Below are 21,548 nucleotides of genomic sequence, written 5' to 3'. Positions count from 1 at the left end.
GATATCTAGGGAAAGTTGCAACCTACAGATGAGCTCATGATCGAGAAGTGGACCTGACCATGGAGGCCAACATCCAGGTCACTCATGAGTGTGAAACAAGTGCTGCAATCAAGTGAGCCATGTGAGTAAAATCTCCTGGAATAAAGGATCGTGATTGGGTTTTTGATATGGCAAAGCCTGGCAAAATGACTATTTTGGACTACGAATGCACTAAGGCAAGCACTCTCCGTGGTGAAAGCAACTACTGGTTGGCTAGAAACTTATCCTGTAAGCCATGCTACTGCCAGAAACACTGTCTTAGGCCTGGAGAGGCACATTATGTAGTGACATGGTACCCCAGAAAGAATTGAATCAGACAATAAGACTAATTCCTAAAATAACTTCATAAACTCCTAGGCAGAGAAACACGGCATTGAGTGGGTGTGTCACATCCCCTATACCCACAAGCCTCTGGAAGGTCTGAGATATATAATGGACCATTAAAGACTATGTTGACAGGTTTGGGTAATGGGGCATGGGAACACTGGAATACAAGTTTAACAGAAGCCCATTGGCTGGTTAACACCAGAGGATATAACAAGTATCCTGGTCCTGCTCACACAAACCCACTACACACTGTGGCAGGAGATAAGGTCCCTGTGGTGCACATTGGGAAGTGGCTGGGGAAGGCAGTGTGGATTGCTGCTCCCATGGGAAAAGGCAAATCCATTAATGGGATTGTATTTGCTCAAGGATCTGGGTGTACTTGGTGGGTAATGTGTAAGTATGAGGATATCCAGTGTGTGCTTTGAGGATATTTAACCTTGGAGGAAAAATAATCTGTGGTGTGAGAAGTATGTTGTAGGAAGTAATGTAGCAGAAATTACCTGAACCAAGGAAGAGTGAGTTTCACAAGGAACCAGACGAGTGCAGTGATGATCCAAACCATGTGGTGCTGGTGCTCAACAATCATACATATTAATTCTTCTGTCCTGAACACCCATCTTGACAGCTGGGGCCCAAGTCATAGCCTGTTTGTGAACATCTGAAGGAGTGGAGGAAGCCCATGGCCCATGACAGTACCCTGTTAAAGGACAGAGAACATATTTATGTTGGTTATAAAGAGGGTTTAACTATGTAGATTAAGTTTTAAGCATTGGTAAGGAGGGATTTCAGTAATGAGAATTAAATACAATTGAATCACATACTGTCTGTGGTTTTGGGCCCCCCAATTTAATAAGGATGTTCAAGTCTCTGCATGCTTCCAGAAGACTCTGGGTTTATCCAGTTTGGAGAAAAGGAGGCTGAGGCAAGACCTCACAGCTTCCTGAGGGGAGATGGCTCCTTCCCTGCCCAGAGGCTGCTGGTGCCACCCCCATTGAGTCTGTCCCACAGTCCATGCAAGACGAACATGGGCATCTCCTCTAACCAGCCTGCTGTGAATCCTGTTCCTTGCAGGTGATCCTGTAAGTGTCTCCATTCCAGATCATGGTCCTGTTTGTAGGGAATCACTTTGCATCAGGTTGATTAATTTCAGCATTTCAAGCATTTTGTCCCTTATTCTTTTTAGTCTGAGCTCCCTTTAACCTCTGGATAACCCTGACCTGACCTTCCCTTTTACAGACTATCACTTTGGGAGTGCTTCTCTGTCCTTGTTGCCTCCCCATAAGGACTGTCAATTTTGTAGCCCTTGGGCCACTATGGCATTCCAGTGTCAGGTTTCATGCCATAACATTAAGGCCAGGTTTTTTGGCAACTCTAGATGCAGCATTTTGCAAGAATTTTCCCTGCTGCTGTTGCTGGCACAACCATCATGTCCCAGGGGCTTGCTCCTGTCCCTTAAGGACATCCTGAGCAGCCAGTCTCATCGTCCAGCCAGAAAATCCATCAAGAGTACTAGAGGGAGGAGAAGAAGCTCAGCAGTCCCCCCATTTTTGTAACAGCATTTATTATCAATAATAACAGGGAGAAGATATTCACTCTGGCCCCTGCATCAGTGTTTAGGAGAAATATTCTTCCTGCCAGGAATATCTGTCCAGCCTCAGCCTGTGAAGAATCACAGTTCTAGCCCCCAGTGGGTAGCACTGCACCACCCACCCCACCCAGTCCTCATGGGGCTTTTGCTGTCCTGCAGGGACAGCTGCCTTAGCCTTAGCATCATTAAAATCCGTAGAGATCATCGTGACCCCTCAGGTGGTGGGCGAGCACCTTCCTTTCCAGCATGAGCCTGGAGTAGTACCGGGGAATTTTTAATGTGAGGGTACAAGGAGGCTGCATTATCTGGACAAAGCTTGGGTAACGAAGCGGGGGAGGAAGACCCACTGCCAGAATCAAAGCCTCCTCCTTGTTTTCTGTCTTCAGTATTTGTATCTTTTCAATGATCTTGTTCTGAGCCCAGCCACGTAGGCTCTTGCTCTAGCTGTTGTACAGCCAGAGGTCTGAGGTTAGTTTCTCACTGAATAATTGGTTTGCAACAAAACAATAGGATTCAAAGGCAACTGCTCGCACTTCTGCATCCTTAGCTTGCTGCAAAGGTCCCAGTTCCTGCCTAGCACTGCTAAAGAAAGCACCCATGGCCTCTGATGCCTCTGTGAGAAGCCTGATGAAGGGCCCCTTGCTGTTCTCTGCTTTGCATTTGAGTGTCCTGCCACCTCCGAAACTCAGCTCACAGCCTTTCCCAAGTCAACCAATTCTGAGACACGCTATCCCTGTCCCACACAGGAGTTTTCCACAAATCTCTTGCTATTTTCACTGCTCTACTTCTGCCTTTTCCCAAGCATCCATGACCCGTGTATCACAGAGCCCCACTTCTGACACGAGTTAATGCCACAGCCCAGAAGGGCTACATGGCCTGTGAGTATGCAAAGATTGCAACCGTTTGTAGGTTTGACTGACTCTGTCATGCACAGAAACATGGAGGATTTATTACCTATGTTCTCTTGTTCATTACAGTTTACTACTATCAAGGCAATTATAGTTACACTTGGCAGAACAAGTATATCTACTCTACAAGTTACTACAAATTACTACCAGAAAGCAGACATATATATTTCCACAGCAGCTGCAATCAATACTAGCAGTAAGTCTATATTTCAATATTACAAATTACTGCAGAATTACTACTAGTAAAGCAGGAAATGCAGTTATCAGTAATTACTAACATGCAGACCTTTATATAAAGATATATATTCAAAAATGTTACCTGTACCAAGTGCTCACCAAACCAATCCCAGCAGTGAGGGCAATCAAACCCCTTCCAGAAGTGGGTCCAGCCGACAGTGGATGAGGTCTCACGGGGACGACGATCCTCATTGTGGAGCCTGGTGTCCCTGGAGTCAGCCTGGTGTCCCTGGTGAGGGTCTGCTGTGCCGAAGAAATCTCATGGACAAAAAGGGTTTCTGTGCAGCAAAGAGGCTCCATTTCGGGTAAAAAATAAGTCCTTTTTATACCATGGAGACATAAAGGGGTGTAGGAGCACCACCACCTGGCACAGCCAATAGATGCTGCCAATTTCTATTTTTCACCTGGCGTAGCCAATAACTGGTGATGTTTTCTATTCTCTCAGACCAGTTTTTGTTTTATCAGGCTGTTTTTCTGTTCTGTGAGTTAGAACAGCCAATTGCAGTTACCAACTCTTCCTTTCTCAGAATGTTTTCCTCCTTTTCCAGAGTTGTTTTTTGCCTTCCCAGATGATAAGTTGCTGTACTGTTTTTGCACTTATCAGCGGTATCTCTGGATATCTTTGGTTTCTCAGTACCTAGCTGCACTTCAAAAGTGCCAGCTGCACTTCTCAAGGATGCTTCTGGTTCCCAGGCCTGTTTCCCAGGGTGGCAGGCATATTCTCTGTCAGTATTTGAGCAGAGATCTTCTTTGGTTCAGTATTTTCCCCCTTATAACCAGGTCACCTTTATGGCTGTTTCCATCATCAGCCTAAAATGATACCCCTTAGCAAAGCAGAAATGATCACTTGCAGGGAACACTGCAGAATTTCCCTGTCTGAATAGTCCTGTTTGTCAAAGTATCTTTTGCGTAGCTACTATTAGTTGTTCAGGAGTGGATCAAAAGTGACTGTACTGTTTAGCTTCTCCTCCTGCAATACCTATTTGGGCTAAACACAGCCTGTGACATCATGCCATCATGTTTCTGTTCCTGAGTCTATGTGCAGTTACAGCCTTGTTCAGGCTTCCTCCTGTTCTCCATGCTGGCCACAGCCTCCACCACAGCCCTGCACTTTCACAGCCTGACTGTGGCTGGCACCAGCTAATGGGAAAATGTTCAGAGAAGCACATGGGTCATGCAGAAACAGAACCAGGACTGAGGACAAAGTCAGCCCAGACACACAGGCAAGGTGTCCTCTCCCAGCCTGCAAATGCCTGCCAAAGGAGTTAGAAGAAAACCTGAAGCTGGAGAAGGCACCAGGCTGAGTTTTAATTTCCTACAGCATTCGAACTTGGAAGCTGTACTTGTCACAGTGGTACAGGCCGACCAAGAACCACCAACAAACAAACAAACAAACCATCCAGCCCGTCTAGCCCACAGCTCAGTTACAAGCTTTCCAAAACAGACCATTCCCTGAGACAGTGACCTCCAAAAGTCAGATCTGGAAACAAACTTCCTCTGGGTCTTTCACATTCCTTTGGTGCTATTCCCTAAATGCCATGTTTGTGTCTCTTACTAAAAAAATCCACAGCAACAGGCTTTCCACATAGGAAGTGATTCAGTTATTTTTCTGGGATTAAGTCTCAAATAAATTTTCGTAGACAAGGCTATGGAAACTAAAATGTGACCTGTCAGTTATTGGTTAATAAAGCAATGTTGATACTGTGACATACAAATCATACTTTTAAAGACAAAAGTTTTAACTTGGCTGGTTTTAGTTCAGCGCTGGGTTTATCAAGATTTCACAGGAATTTTAAGTCCAAGTAAAGCACTGTTCTTATGCAGTTATACTGATTAAAGTGCCCAGGCTGGGTTCTCTTGACACAACACTCCTTGTGCTATACGCAGATACCCACAACCTCAGAGAGACAGAGTGAACTTTATGTACAAATATCAAAAGCTACATAACAATTCCTTAGTGGTTCCAGTTTGTGTTGGTCCCTCAAACAGACCTCAGAAACTGCTGCTCAGAAATTGCAGAAAGACAGCCTGCTTTCTGCTGCAAGCACTGGCAACACTTGGTTACAGTCTTATTTCACTATGAAAAGTGTGATATCCTTTAATTATTCTGTTATAAACCATATTCCAGAGTGGATTAAGGATCACAATTTCATATAAATGCCTACTTGCCAGATAATATTAAACACAGCAACTTACATATAGCCTTAAGCCTCTGCCATAGACTCAATCAGATCACAGAACTGCGAGACTTTCAGATTCATATATTATGATGCAAATGAGTTTTGTAAATTGTGACCTAGTTCCCATGTTAGGAACGGTTGGGACCAACAGCAAGAACTATGCAGTCAATGTGAGCAGCAGGGGCAAGCAAGGAAATTAACATTTGTTCTTAATTTGAAATGGATTTTTAATCACTTTCAGGTGCCTCAAAGGAAGTGCACACACTTGTTTACTATAATTATTCTGACAGGAGAATGCATATAGGAGGAAGCAGGTTTTTGTTTTACTAATTGAAATGTTTGCAGCATTGGTGTCAGATGAAGTGCCAGAATACAGTCCTCTCTGGAGTGCACAAAGAAGGACTGTGAAATGAAGCTTCCCAATTGATCCGTTCCTCAGAACTTGTTTTGTAAAGCAAGAAGTTGTGCATATCCTCTAGAAGTGACTGGATATTAGATCACCTCCATCTTTCCAAATCCAGTTGCTATTTTTTCAGCTAGAGGCCTGATAAACCAGCTCTCCAAAGAGTCTGCTCAGGGATTTAGCTGTGTGGATATCAGCCATACACTCAAACACAATTCAGCAGTTAGTGGAAAATACTGAACTCATGAAATTCTGCTTGCGCTGTAACAGCAAGCCTACAACAACACACAGTGCTGAGCTTCAGCCTGAGGCAGCTCTTGGATAAACTACTGTTTTAAATGAGTTTTAGACTACTGTTTTATCGTTTCATATGATATTTAAATGCATATGAAATGTTTGAAAAACAGCAAGGGTATGACTTGTTGAAAACCAGATGTTTTTTCATCTTAAGGATATCTAGAGGTGGTATCATCGTTGGAAACTATTAGCTATAAAAGAGCCAGGAGGACCTCAACGCTCCTGAAAAACAGAGTCTCAGCTCCCTCTGCTGGAAAAAGTAATTTTCTGCAAATTAGTTTACGTGAGAAAGTTTTGTTTCTGCTACAGGCCTCAAGGCCATGATAATGAGAAAGCAAACAAATCCCAAATCCTCTGTTCACTTTGGAGGACTGGAATTTCTTAGAAGCAGATGTGAAATATCCTGACTGACTGACTGTTGCAGGGCATCTGAACAATATACAACACAATCATCACGTTCCATCTTCCCCAGGGTGGAGTTCTCCCGACATAAATTATGATACATGACTACTGAAGAATTGGTAGCCCCAAGGAAAATAAAACACATACACACATACACAAAGTTCTAACATTTTCTCCACAATAACCATCATAAGCCACACAAGCAGCCCTGTCACGAAAGGGAGTTGGGCACTTCCAGAGCACATGGAGTGTCAAAGGGTGAAGTAATCCCACCCAATACACCCAGGCAGCACGAAATCGTTCAGTTGTGTGTTTCTAAACTGACTGCCAACAGGGAACAGTGTCACTAATACAAGAGGCATAAGGCAGAGCCCTCAGATCCAAGCTGGTCTCCCCCGGTCTTAGACACTGTATAGATTAATCCAATCAAAAAAACCCCTCCACTCTCCTTTTTGAAAGACTTGGTGGAAAGTTCAGCAGTAATGCCAAAAACTCTCTTCTCACTACAGTTGACCCTAGTCTACAGATAAGTGTATTAACAAAAGAACTCAGCTTTCTCTGTGTGCTTTGGAACAGCAACAGTCTAGAACTGCATCACCATTTGTCTTGGACTTCTTGAGAGGGATGAAAATTTTATCAATCTGCACCACGTACACGCTAGATATACATAAGGTTACTTTCTAATCAAAACCAATTGTACAAGATATTTCTGCTTCTCCTTATTCACCACAAAGAGTGGAAAGTAAATCCTGGAAGTATTCCACCTATTGTCACAAAAAGGTCAACAAAGTACATTTTTGTTTCTCATTAGAGGAATCAACAGCTCCACTGTAATTAAGCACACAACTAACTGCTCTGACAAATTCTTTGCAGCCCCTGTAAACAGAATCATGATAATTCCTGCAGTCACAAACATACCAGATTGATTTTTTATGATACTGGGGTTCTGAAAACAGTACTTCATATTGCCACAGAAGGAAGAGCGCATAGGAAAGTGATAGGAAAACAGTAGCAAAAAAGGTATTTATTAAACAACATATAACTCAATTTCACAGTACGGCATTAAAACCTATACTTGTTCCTTGGAAACAGCAGAGCTGAATAAACCTGTGAAAATGAGGCAGCAGGTCAGGTGTGAGGGTGAAGTTGATGAAGAACAGCAAAATACTGTTTCCACAGCCAGAAGGAATTTGAGGGTGGAGAAAAGAAACAAAGGCAACAACAGCCAACTAAATACCCCTGGAGTGCTCTGTGCAACATTTTTCAAACAAGAAAGCCTATTAAGGCTAAAAACTGGTCATGAAGTTTTGGGTTCTTAAACTCAAATATTAAAAAACAACCATGGCAAGTACAACTTGATCTGTGTGTGTACAATTAAAACAACTTAGTAACAGATTTTTCTCCAAAAGTACAGTTTTTTACAGGCTGAAGTGTCGATGTTTTAGCTGGAACTCTCACGGTGGCTGCAGCTCCATCAGCTTTGCTTATGGACTAGGACAGTGTCCAGCTTTCAATCTTCTGCACAAACACCAAGCCTGCTCAAGTAGCTCTCCCAAGCTGCCATCCTGTACTTCTCTGCTTCCTGAAGGCGGTCTGGAACTGACAAGATGCCACGTCCCACAATAATGATATCTGAACCTTTTTCACTAATAACTTCCTTGGGGCTCAGGTACTTCTGTCCAAGGTTATCACCTGAAACAGAGACACCATTTTTTTTTAGTTTGTACAAAACCATATCTATTACAAATCTTCAAAGATATGCTGGAACAGAGAACAGGTATGCTGTTCCAACTCTAATCCTAACAATCCACAAACATAACTAGAAACTCTGTCACCACCCAACAAATACTATTACACAGATCAAATTTGACAGCCAGCACCCTCCTTTTTCATGATGTACCAATCAGAATAGATGGAGCAGTTACACAAAGAAGCACAGATCAGGATTACTGAAATAAGCCTCAGCCTTCTTAAAACAGGCAAACTCCCCAAACATTAATGTAAAACCTTGTGACTTCACTTTAGGTTTCACAAGAATTAAGTACTGCAGAGAAACATATCTCCCCTATCTGCTTCAGTGATAACTTGTTTAGTCAGTAGAAGACTTTCAATTAATTGATACTGCGCATCTATGTCAGTTACAAGGCTTACAGCTGAACTTCTGTATTTGTTGTATTTTTTTTTCTACTACTCAGTAGTTTAACATCTAATCTAACATCTATCTGAAGACATTTCACATGTTTTCAGGACTGTGCTTTATGGTATGCACGGACCTCAAAACAAGAAAAAAGGCTATGTAGCCTGCTGGTTGCCTTTCAGAGCTCCCAGGAAAGGGATCAGCATACCCAGAAATATGGAAGACAGCCCTTAGTGGTAAACAGACTGCTCCCACAGAGAATCAGCAACTAAATTCTCTTCAGAAGCCACTTTTTCACTGAAGGCCAGATCACTCCTGTCCTTGCAAACAGACTATAAATATTCAAGAAAAAGTTACCTCCAGTTTGCAGCTGCACCCCTGGGGTTAAGTGAAGAAATTCTGGTTTATTACTAACTCTAGATCCGGATATGAATCCAAAAACGAAATCTGAGTTGTCTTCAGCCATCTGTACCTGAAGAAGATCAGTGAAGAGTTACAAGTGATATACCTAAAATTCAGCTGGACTAGCAATCTGTTTCTCATCCACCCTTTGACACACTAAGCTGTGCAAGGCAGGGGTTTGAAACACCTTTTCTTGCATTACCAGTGTAAAGTCACCCAGAGCTGACTCACCTGTGGGAACAAGCTGAGTCACTCTGCACCTGCATTTAGTTAATCGGAATCAAACGGGAGGATCGACCTTGGCTAAGTGCTTTGAGAGACAGAATGTTATGTCTCAAAGCGGAAAACCACTTTAACCAGCCTGCCTGATAAGCGCGTGTTTTTCTGCCGTGGCTGAACACAGCCACCACATGATGCGAGTGTGAATGTGTGGGATCACGGCACTGGTTTGGGACGATCCTGGGAATTTCGGTTAACTAAAACAACAAATGCTGTTTATGAGAGAATATGAATAAAAAGGGGAACACCAAAAAGGGTTGGTGGACAAGTGCTAAAATTGAACTCTGTGTGTGCAGCCTCATTTTCTCCTTCAGTGCCCATACTCACCCCTCTGTCAGGAAAGGGAATATTATGTTTCCTTCTATGTTATAAATACTACAGTGAATGAATTTAAACTAATTAGAAATTATGCTTAATTAGAACATTGCTTAAAAAACAACAAAAAAAAAAGAAAACCAAAAAAGAGTGGGGCTGCTAATAGCGAACTTGGCATGTTTACTACAATTCCAAGTGTGAACTCTGACCACCTCTCATCACTAGCTTACAGCTGCAACCTTTAACCACCACACTGTCAGATTCCTGAATCTCCAAGGAAAAAACACCTATAATAGTTAGAGCTGGAGGGACTTTTGGAAGTGCAAATATTAGAAGCACATAAAACCTCCGTGTCACACTTTACAAGCTTTTAACCTGAAGCAAGTCTGCCTACTTACTGCAGCTTTTGTGTATTCACCCGTTGCAAGTGACCCTTGGGAACTCATCTCAGCAATCAGGAGACAGCCACGCTGGAGAGGAAGACCTACTTCCTTCAGACCCTTCACAACTCCAGAGCCTGGAACCACATGGGCATTAATGATGTCTGCCCAGGATGCGATTTTGAATACACCACCTGGGAACAGGGAGAGGAAGACATGGACAAAGAGTCACCAGAAATCTGTTAAACAGGAAACACAAGTTAAACAAAACCAGCTGCACCCTAAATCACTCACATTTTAAAAGACAGTTTTACTACTGAAGCTTGACAGTTTCAAGTTCAGTCTCATCAGACAGTTCTGATAGCTGATAACCACAAAGTGTAACCTCTCAGTTTACTTGTCACAAACACTTGCTAATATCTCACCTTTAGTATTCACTGAGACATTTATGGTAGCCTAGAAATCCACTGTCACAGGTGCTATCTTCCCAGACAGTATGCAGATCATATGGGACATAAGGATCAGCAAAAGAGAAAAGCAGTTCTACAGTTGCAGATCCAATGTCAAATGAAAGCTGTAACAAGCACACAATAATAGCAGGCTGCCTTAAGAAGCCAGGCTGCAGTTTCTCACAGGAGACAACTGCTCAGGAGTACTTACTGAGCACAACTACAGATTCATAAAAAGGTTTAGGTTGGAAGGGACCTCAGGAAGTCACACCCTCTCAGCAGGGTTAACTTCAAAGCTAGATCAGGTTGCTCAGGCCCTTGACCCCTTGAGTCTTTTCCAAAGCTGGAGATTCCACACTCTCTCCTGGCAACCTGTGCCAGCACTGCAGTTACACACACCAGCAGCAAAGTAACAGTAAATCAAGGCTGTGCCAGCACTGCAGTTACACACACCAGCAGCAAAGTAACAGTAAATCAAGGTTGATGTTAATCACCTTCATATTGATGTTTCACTGTGTTTCCAATGTCTGCAAATTTCCTGTCTTCAAAAATCAAAAATTCGTGTTGGTCTGCAAGGGTCCTCAACTCCTTTACTACCTCTGGGGTGAAATCATTCAAGATGTCTATATGAGTCTTCAGGATACAAATGCTGGGGCCCAGGATGGCAGCTAACTGCAGCAGCTCTTTGGAGCTAGTGACATCAGCAGAAAGGCACAGGTTTGTTTGCTTTTTTTCCATGAGCATGAGAATCCTGGCTGCAGTAGGATGCACCCCTGGCAGCTGGGCACGAGCACTGAAGCTCAGCTCCTTACAGAGTCTCTTCACAGGAGCAGGACCATTCTGAGCCACTGACTCAAACATATTTCCCTGAATGAATTCCTTCACCTTTTCAACCATCTCAGCAGCCACTTCTCCCTGCTGCTGGAGAATCTCCAACACCCCGGACAAGGTAGACACAGAGTGCAGGCGAATTCCATGTTCCTCTAACCTAGCCTTCCCACCCTGCTCCCTGTCCAACAGCACTATGGCATCTGTGACTCTTAATCCTTCTTTCCGAAGAACTTCTGCAGTTTCCAGTACACTGGATCCACTTGTCACCACATCTTCAATGATCAGGCATGTCTCTCCCGGATTAATGGTGCCTTCTACCATCTTCTTAGTACCTTAAAAATAGAAAGCAAACATTCCATCAAGAAAGTTTAAAAGACCTCAAAAAACTTAAAAGTATCAAAACTTTAACTTGCTCTGCTAAAATAAAGATCATATTTGTTCCACATACAAGCATACACTACAGCATATCCTGAATTCCAATGGAACTGGACTTCAAGAGATTAGGAATTTCACGTTCAGTGTCAGTATGGAGAGGCAAATTTTTTATTAGAATGTGATACCAGTTATCGCAATTCTTACCACAGCTCAGTTGCTTATCTGTAACTTAATTAATAAGGATTGTTACTTTTCCAAGCTCATGAAATACTACTTTATGTTTCCAGAAGTTACGTTCTATTAACAAAACTGACACAGTGTTAACAGCACAGATTCAAATGTTTGAATGACTTCAGAAGTTTATTATTGTCATGAATTGAAAACTCAGAATTACAGAACTATTTTCTCGTTATTTAAAACATGTTTAAAGCAGCCGAGTAATTGGCACTCCTTAGCATGTTTCCTATTTTCCACAGACAGCATTCTGTGCTCAATATGCCTGTTTAAACAATGAGAAGAAGTAAAGCCCCAAATGCCTTTGTCTTAACTAACAACAGCCACACATCCATGAAAGGCCTCCTGGAGGGAAACAACAAAGGATGCCTGGCTTTCCCAGGAAGCACAGAGCAGCAGGAGAACATTATGCAGTGCATTGCTTAGACCATGGCAGCCTAGAGAACAAGCACATGTACAGCTTCCCAATCTGTATGACACCAGAAACTTTGTGTCAGGCAGTTAACTGCTGTCACAGCTGGCTTGTGCTTCACAAGAAGGAAAAGCAAACGTTTCCATGCCTGGCCCACTGCCTGACACAGGCGTAGCATTTAGTCTTGACAAGCGTACTTTCTAATTACACGCTGTTGGAACAGGACAGCTCTTATCACGCGTAGAAATCCAGTTATATGGCAGGTTAATGCTTCAGTCCTCTCTTCCTTTATCAAAATCAGATAAATGGTTCATTGGGTAGAGAAGGGACTGCTGCTAACCCAGCCTACTGATTACAGGACCACAGGAAAATTAAAGAAAAAGGGGTTTGAGAAATAAATGAAGAAGGGACTAGAAAGGTTCTTCTTGGAGTCAATACGCAAAAAGTTCTGCTCAGCATGTTAGAGAATGTGAGTTATAAATCCTCGTTTCTGGAAGAGGCCACTAACCCAGAACCACAGTAATGGGCTAAGAGAAAAAAAAGACACTGCTAAAGAATTGAAACAAACAAACAAAAGAAACCCCTTTACAAACAAACCCAAAGAAACAAAAAACGCCCTTCAAGACTCTCCTAACCTACTACAGCAGGATTCAAGCTGCAGCCTAGTGGGCAACAGCTGGGAGAGCCTGATCAGGTTGGGATCCTGTGGGAAGTATGCTTTAGGGTGAAAAGGAGCTGCTTTTTAAATAACCTTAAACTGAAATGCTGTACATCACAAAAGAATCACCAGTATATAAGGTAATTCCCAAACAAGACAGCAAGTTGACACAAAGTCTTGATTTGATGGTTTTACCGTAGTCTTTTGCTTCCTTCCTCCGTATGAGCATCGGGACCTGATTTTCTGAGCAGATAATTGTGGCCAGCGGCAGCGCCGTGTATGGAACACCACACACGCAGTCATACACCAGACCCGCATCTTTGGCTGCTTGGAAGAGGAGATCCGCAACCTGAAAAAGGAAAACCAAACGCTTTTTAAAATCGGACGGGCGCGAAAGTGACTAAACTAATGCATTACCGCGGGAAGCAATGAAAACCTCGCTCCTTTACATGTTCCCACCGCGATCCGACAGCCCGGCCCCGGGAAGGGCTCCCTGGAGAGCAGCGCTCCCGGGTCCCCTCTGCCCCCTGAGCTGTAGGAGACCCGTCACCCCGCACGGGACAGACACCGCCGGCCCCTCGGGGACAGACACCCGGCCCCGCACCTGCCGGAGGAGGCGCGGGTGGGACACGAGGCCGCGCAGGTCGATGTACACGGGGGAGGCGCGGCCGCTCTTGAGCACGAAGTGCCCGAAGCGCAGCGCGCCCGCCCCGCTCAGCGAGGCCGCCACGATGCCCGCGGCCGCCATCGCCGGGCCCGGCGCAGGGAAGTGATGCAGCAGCGGGAGGAGCGCGGGGCGGCCACACCCCCGACCCCGGCGGGGCCGGGCATCCCCGCACGTGTCCGCGCCGCGGGGACCAGCCCCGCACAGAGCCCGGGTTCCCCGCGCCCACCTCCCCACGCCCGCGCCATCCCGGCCCGGCCCCCCCACCCCACGCCGCGCAGCGATTCCAGGTTCTCCCGTCACCCCATTCCCCAGGGAAGCAGAAAACGCCGCTGCGGGGAGGGTTGGATGTGATCCGAGTTTCTCTCGGGGTGACACCCAAAAGGCCGCTGGGTGGATGGAGCCACGCTGAGGGTTGGCTGCAGTGACGGTCCCCGGTGCTGGTTTCCTGTGAGATCCCTCCGAAAAAGATGAGCTGAATAAAGGCACAGCCAGCCCTGAGCCGTCAAGGCCTCAGAAAGATGCCATACAAGTGAAATAAGACTGACTCGGTCTTCTCCGAATAATTTTATTTAATCAAAAAAGCCCAGAAACGGAGTCATTAGTATACTCTATTTATAGGACAGGAGATGTACAAGTCGAAGCTACATCTGTAGATGATCATATATACTGCAGTATAGTAACAACAACATGGGACAGCAAGTAGTCACCTCACAACAGTACACATGAGTGATTAGACTTACAAAGGAAATATTTACAAACCTGCCTTTACAAACCAACATTGTGTGCATACAAAATGAAATCCGCAATAAAACTGAAGGTACATTTAAGGCAGACCAGCAATACACTGAAATAATTAAGGCTGTGGAATTACTTTGCACCTTGAAAATGCCGAGCTGTTAGCAATACTGTTTCTTTTTTTCCTCCTTCGGTGGATTGTTGCAAAGATTGAAAAGCATCAATACATTCCAACTGTTTGCTCTGATCTTGGTGAATAAGTCTGAGATAGATTTATTTTTTTTATTGTTTGGTTTTTTTGCACTTCCTATTGCATTTGCCTTCCAAAAGTAATCAGCAAATTGACCTCAGTGGCAGAGCAGTGCTGAACAGTTTGGTAGAAAGAGAAGTAAAAGCACCAGCATCAGAAGTTGGACATGAAGGTGAAATATGGCTTGAGTAGAAAAGATGTTGGTTTTTCACTAGCTCCATAATAAAGACTACAGTTACAGCAAACATTCAGCATCCTGACGCTATGGAAACACTCAGCACTATACAGATCCCAGAACAAGAGTTCATCACTTGATGGCAGTGTGCAGTCAGCCTAGTAAAATGGGACTTTGTTTCCTTGGGAAAGCACCATTTTCTGATGGGACATGAACAAATGAGCTGGAAAATTAATCCAAGCCCTGTGTTAGTGGAGAATCCACCTCTGCAGTGAAAGGAACTGAAACAAAACCAGGTGGTTAGCACCTGTACATGTTAATTATCTGTAAGACCTTTATATACAGAATAGCCTTTACATCTGTCTCTGAAGTTTATATTATCCCAGGTTACTGGATGCAGTCCCCTCATTGCAAGGGTATTAAAATAGGGTTATACATAGTCAGATGTGTGGCTCTGCATTCAGCCTTTAGGCACAGTCTTTGTAACAAAGGCCTAATAGCATCATCAGAAATGCTAATGAAGTCCACTGAAGCCATAGCACTTGTATGGGTCAGTTGAGGGCACAGACTTTGTCTCAGCATTAACTCAGTTTACCAGTAAAATGCTTTTAAAGATTACTGTTACTAAAAAAAAATAGTCTTTTAAAATAAAGGGGCAGTAAGAATAAACAAAATTTGTTGGTGTAAGTGGGAAAATTTTTTTAAATTTGGAAGTCTATATTGCTTTAAAATAAAGTCTAGAACCCTGGACTGGCTGTGTTTCATCCCTGTAGTAACATGTGTAGGGGGCCTGGCAGTGTGGTGGGAAGGGGTGGTCTCCCACAGGACAGCAAGGTCCTCAGACACCTGATGGAAGCTGACAGTGTTACATGGGCCATCAGAATTCCTCTTTGATGGCTAAGAGTCAAATGGCCTGGCCAGGCTGCTCCAAGTGAAGTGGAGAGAGGCCAGTTAGTTTAAATCTCATTGCCAGACACATTCATTAAATGCAGCTGTCTTAAATAAAGAGCACCCCATGTCATCATGTCCTCTGGGCTCCGTTTACTGGCACCTGCTGCCTTCCTGTCACCCAACCCAGCGCCAGGGAACACTGTGAGCAACACTTTGGTGTCAGAGCAGGGTAGGAGTGCTGTGGAGATGTCTGAAGGTGGTGGCTGTGTGAGTAAGTGCCACTCCGCATGGAGCTCATGGTGTGCCATTGCCAGTATTCCTGTTGGTCATCCTGGCTGGTCTGGAGCTGCTGCAGAAGCTAAAGAGTGCAGCTCCCACCACACCTTCACTCGGCTGTCTTGGGAACACCTGGAGTGGTACAGCTGCAGGCAGAAATCCTCCCCTCAGAGTCAGCTCAGCCTGGGGAGCTTTGTAAGGGCCTGACGGAGTTTTATGGAGAAACTGTGTTTTCCTGTGTTTGCTACAGGCAGTATTTCATGCACCAAAAAATCCTCTAGTCGGAGAATGCTGCACAGGGAGTTGGCTGTGGTGCTTCTCACCCAGAGGGTGCACTCCAGGCCAATTTACTGAGCTTTGTAATCTCTTTACAACAAAGTTACAGTTTACAACAGAGTTACAGCACCTGTAGGATCTGTAGAGAGGCCACAGATTGGCTGAGAAAGACCTCAAAAGGGCAAGCTCAGAATACTTCCTCTGTATCTATCATATGGCAGCATTGCATGTCAACTTGACGTTATTCAGGCAAAAGAAATCTTTGAGACAAAATACAAGAATGGTCGATAATCACAAATGTTATCTAGAAGTTCTAACAGGTTTAAATACTCCTGTATGTGCTGTACGAAGAGTGGTGCCCAAGAAGAGGAGTTCTCTAATGTGTATATGGAAAAAGCAAAACCACAAAGGAAAGCAACTCCACAGCATTCAAAATCTTCAGAGTTTAGCACTTCCAGCTCTCAACAAGGAATCATTTTTGAATCTGAGAACCTAATAATGTATCCTCTTTCAGCCTTTTGGGTGTTCTTTTCTATTATTTGATAGCAATGAGAGGCCTAAATATTCCCTTAAGCAATCCAGCTTTTTCCCACTGTGCATCCAAAGTGTCTGCTATTGCAGTTTGACATGCGAATGCAGGAGGAAGGAAAATAAAATGCTAAATAACTCCAAGTTTCATGTGATACATGAGAATTTGTTCATATTAATGCCAAGCAGAAAGCCTGTGGCTTAAACTGTACCCATGGGCCTAATAAAAGCTGTGGGTTTTATAGACCACACTTCCATAAACATTTTTTTAAGGGCAGTGCAATCACAGTACAAAAAGCCAGTTTTGACAGATAGGAAGAAGTACAGACAATCCTTTAGGAGAAGGTACCTGAGGCAGGTGCTAATTAAAGACACCCCTTGACTGCTGTCTGCATTCAGTTGCTAAGAAATTGCATACTTTGCACTGTTGCTCAGGACAAGACTGGTCTTTTTTAAGAAGTGCTGCTGAGTTGCTTAGAAAATCAGCTGCTGCACTACAGAGGGAAACTGAGATAGGTTCTATATGACCCAAAAAGTTTAACCTTCTGTGAACACTGTCTCTTTCAAGCCTTTCCACAACTCCTCCCTGTATTAGATTTCTCTCCCTTGGCCACAAAGCCTCGTATACCGCTTCTGACTGTGCTCACCCTTCTTACTGTGACTCTCCCATCTCAAGGTTTGTTCTTGTATTGCATGAACACTGAGTTTTTTTGCTGAGCCTCCTTTCTTCTCCACTAGCAAAATAGTGACCACCCCCACGTACTGATAGAGCAAGCACAAAGATAAGGGCCAGGTCTCCTACCTGCCATGAAACTCAGTTGAGGGGTGGATCAAAAAAAGGGCTATCAGAGCCCTCAGAATTTAACAGGACTCACAGGGTATCTCCACCACCTGCTGGCAGAGATAGCTTTTGCTCATGCAGGCTCACAGTACAGTTACTTGGACAGTAAATCAAATTTGACTCTTGCACTAACAAGAGAGTCTATACTGAGCACACATGGTCAGATCAAGCCCTTTTCCTTAGGAAAACCTTTGGTAACATCCCACTACAGGCACAGCAACTGCACTCAGCACCGAGACAAAGTCCTCACATGCCAGAGGAAAAAAAATAAATCTCTTTGATGGTCAACCAAGAGGCTGTAGATCTCTATGGTGGTATGGCAGTAGGATGGGGAAGCCCCAGCCAGGGAGGTGTTTCCCCTCCCAGTCCCACTGCTGAAGAGGAGGATTTGGCCAGCCTACAAACTGCTGATTTGTCACTGCAGACTCCCTGTGTTGGTTATACTTAAGGCTGGCTCCGTCACTGTAACATCAATATGATGATGTTGCAACTTGGCTTGCAAGAGAAAAATGTTTTAATTGTGAATATTTTTTTTATTATTACAAAGTAGGCTTTGGACATAAAAATATCCTCACAAATGCTTTGGTGATGAGGTGCTAATGGTGGCTGAGAGATATTTACAAGTTTGGAAATGAAACAAATGACATACTTTAAACATTGAAAACGATTTTCAAGCTGTAAGCACAAGAATGAACTCACCACTCCTACTGCACTCTGAAAGGCTCAGATGGACTTTGGGACGAGCAATTCTGAAACTAGAAATGGAACAGTAACCTTTATATTTATATATATTTATATATATGATACAATATATGTATACTGAAAACCTGTGATAGAAAAAAATTGTCTTCATCATCATCATCTAGTTTACAGATACTGCAAAAATTGGACTCAGCCTTTTCTCAATGCACAGGTTTTGCAAAAGATTTCTGTACAATGTGTATAAAATGCTTTTAAAAAAAACCATCATAGTCCCATTGTGCTTAGTCAGAACCAGCTATATGCTCCAGTGATTCATTGCCTTAATCATAGCTGCAAAAGGTGCTGCACGTTGACTTGACACAGCAGAAAGCCCAAGGATTAATGGAGGATTTTGGTCTGAGCATTACCACGCCACAGGAATGTACCTAAGCCATGCCACCATGGGAGCTGATCCAGCAGTGACTAGAGCCTGATCTTGCGTGTCCTATGCAGGCAAAGTCCCCACTGAAATCATGGCAGACCTGGGCATATGGGGCATGAAAAGTCTGTCTGTTAACCTGGAGCAGGCTTGCAATGATTTCAGCAAAAACTGACCAGTCTGGTTCTGCAGTACGTGCTAAGGTCAGCCTGGTCTCACTCCCCTCTACTACCCTACTCCTAATCTCTTGTACATTTTTAATTCAGTTCAGCAAGATCAAGAGGATTTCTTATAAGGCTGCCTCACAAAGATTAAGGCAACTGCAATTTTGGCTCTCGTTTCCAGTTGGTGTTTGCTTCCCGCAGTCCTCTTTTGGCAGTGGATGTGACAATACCATGTGCCCCAAGAGAGGGAGCGGGTCCCTGCTGCTATTCCCCCCTTTTCCTTGGTCCCAGGTACTGCCACTTCCGCAGTGGTCTGTACCCTGCAGCTGGGGAAGCCAGGTGAAATGCAAACACCAAATACGGGGCTATGTACAGACAGATCTGCTTGGTGCCTGCTTGCTCCTGGCGCTCCTGCCTCAGGACCAGCAGCGTAGGACCCCAGGGCTAGAGGAATTACGTGCCTGGGTTCAGCCTGCTCAACAGGAAACTCTTGACGCTGGGGACTGGGTGCACGTCGTACTGGTGCCTGCGGCGCTCGATGAAGGAGGCCAAGCGGGAGGTATCCAGTGGCATCTTGGAATAGCTGCCATTGTGTGGCTGCAGCCATGGATGCTGTAAACAAGTGGCTGCCGTTGGCCTTCTCCTGAAGTCTTCCTGGAGGATGACGTTGATGAAATCCCTGGCAGCATGACTCACATCGGAGAAGTACTCATGTGGGAAGCTGAAATCTACTCTGCACACATTGATACAAGTCTCCTCTCTGCTTTCATCCAGGAATGGAGAGACACCACTCAACATGACATAGGTGAGGACACCAATGCTCCAGATATCTGTGCTAAGGGAGACAGGAAGGCCTTGGATAACTTCAGGAGCTGCAAACTCTGGGTTTCCGAGGAGGTGGTGGACATGGTAGTGACCTGTGATCTGAACCGCGTCTTCCAAATCAATGATCTTGACACGAGGTACTGGGATTCTTAAATCAATGAGCAGATTTTCTGGCTGTTGAAAATACAATAATACAAACTTAATTATACTATATTTTGGCAAATAAAATGTGTAGGTTTCATGTAGGTTTAATAGCCAATCAAAACTCTCATTTAATCAGACATGCAAGGTAGAGATCAGGGGAGTGAATAATAAAGAACCAGCTCAGCTGCTGTTTGCTCTAAATTCAGATCGGTGCTGAAGTTGTGATGACAACATCCTCTTTTGCACTAGGGCAACACGCTGGGATTTTGCACTTTGTCCCAAATACTTACAGTTTATTTTCCCAAACTAATCTCTACAGATTAAGAGCACTGACAGATTTTTAAATTTTGATGAGATTTGTGTATCTCTAAGTAGTTTAAATTCCATTTGTTCACATGACAACTGGCTAAGTAAGTGTGTGTAACTTGTAACAGAAATGTTCTTCATGGAGTAAATGTTCAACTTTTCTCCCTCTACCACATATCCTGGGAAGGACTCTCATGTGTGCCATTACTGTTGCTGTCAGTTGACATGAATGGAGCTGCCAGTGTTCACTTTTACACATCAGGACACAATCATGCTTTCCAGGCCAGGGTGCAATTACATTTCATCCCAGTTGGTTTTCTCTCTGTTTTAGTCTCTCTCTCAGTGAGAGGTGCTGAGCACTGCCTACACACTCTGCTCTGGGGACTTAACATGAATTTTCCTTCCTTTGTTGTCTCTGAGATGATTTCTGAATTTACTTCTTGCACACTCTCTAGATCCCTTTTTCTCTCCCTCATCCTCATTCATATTTTACTGCTGCCTCATGGCTATATATATATGTAAAGCAAAGTTCACTACACTGCTGTTCCAGTCTCTGCTTGCTCTTCTCTTGTGCAGTCTGCATCAACAAAATCAACACGTCCTTGAGCTGGATCGTGGGACAACACAGTCCATGTCTATGTCTGCTGTCACTGCCAGTGCATTTCCTGCTTCCCACTTAGCAACAGAAGGTGCTTTATTTAGCATCCCTCATTCAGAAGAACTGTAAATAGGTCACAGAAAATTAGCTTCCCACCTTGTTTCTGGTAAGTATCTTATGATCAAACCGAGTATTCAGTGAAGTTTCTTACCTGCAAGTGATACCTACTTTTTGACAGGTCCTATAAATACAAACAATCTTACAGAAAGAAACCAGGATGATTTAGCCTTTTGTGTCTAATTCTCACATAAGGTACTGTACGAATGGAATTTTTTTTGTAGCAGTAGTAGGCAGCAGAAGAATGAAAGTATCACTTCATCTGACATGCCTGGGGGTTAGAGACATGAGAAAAGATCTCCTTGAAGCTGGATTGTCACTATTTAGGAAAGTAAAATTCATCTCTCTGTCTCCATTTTTAATTGGTATTTAAGTCTGCAAAAAGTTATAGATTATCTGATATCCTGGCAACCAAAATCAATGTTGCAGATCACAAACCTCAAAACACTTGATCATAACTTCAATTGCTAATTCTCTGTCATCCAGTATAACTGGGATGTTGGGGAGGACAGCAGTACAACGCTGAATCCAGGACAGTACAGTGCCTCCTGCCATGTGCACTAACAAAAGGAGGTACGAGCTGTACCAATCCGAGTGTGATGTTAGAATATGCCTGAATATCTTCTCCACAGTGCACAGAACCTACATTTCTTGTTTGTTCTTCCTCTGAACCTCTCCCTGGTTGTATTTCCCACCCAATTCCCCTCTCAGGCTCTGCAGCACAATGCACTGTGTTGCTTTCCTTTGCCCCTGCCAGTGCTCCCCATCTCCTGCTCGCTCCC

At 44.0% G+C, this 21,548-nt stretch overlaps 2 protein-coding genes across 7 annotated transcripts in view; both read right to left on the bottom strand.

The window, feature by feature from the left end:
• Positions 1–7,376: 7,376 nt before the first annotated feature.
• Positions 7,377–13,603, bottom strand: UMPS (uridine monophosphate synthetase). The gene is made up of 6 exons (XM_027723635.2): positions 13,458–13,603; positions 13,049–13,202; positions 10,838–11,506; positions 9,913–10,088; positions 8,876–8,990; positions 7,377–8,073 (listed from the first exon to the last, which is right to left on the bottom strand). The coding sequence occupies exons 1-6, from the start codon at positions 13,599–13,601 to the stop codon at positions 7,892–7,894; spliced, it is 1,440 nt and encodes a 479-aa protein (XP_027579436.1). The 5' UTR covers positions 13,602–13,603; the 3' UTR covers positions 7,377–7,891.
• A 452-nt stretch (positions 13,604–14,055) lies between these two features.
• Positions 14,056–21,548, bottom strand: part of KALRN (kalirin RhoGEF kinase) — a 508,531-nt gene continuing 501,038 nt past the window's right edge. For all 6 annotated transcript variants that reach the window (XM_039381883.1, XM_039381881.1, XM_039381876.1 and 3 more), the window contains 2 exons: positions 19,238–19,775; positions 14,056–18,247 (listed from right to left, as the gene is read on the bottom strand). In XM_039381883.1, the coding sequence (XP_039237817.1) occupies positions 18,216–18,247; positions 19,238–19,775 (570 nt within the window). In that variant the 3' untranslated portion in view covers positions 14,056–18,215. The remainder of the gene's footprint in view (positions 18,248–19,237; positions 19,776–21,548) is intronic.

The sequence above is a fragment of the Pipra filicauda genome, unplaced genomic scaffold (assembly GCF_003945595.2).
Source record: "Pipra filicauda isolate LSUMZ 115617 unplaced genomic scaffold, ASM394559v2 scaffold10_size6260569_pilon, whole genome shotgun sequence".
In the NCBI taxonomy this organism is placed as follows: Eukaryota; Metazoa; Chordata; class Aves; order Passeriformes; family Pipridae; genus Pipra; species Pipra filicauda.
The sequence above is the reverse complement of the archived record's forward strand: the minus strand, read 5'-3'. Positions and strand labels throughout refer to the sequence as shown.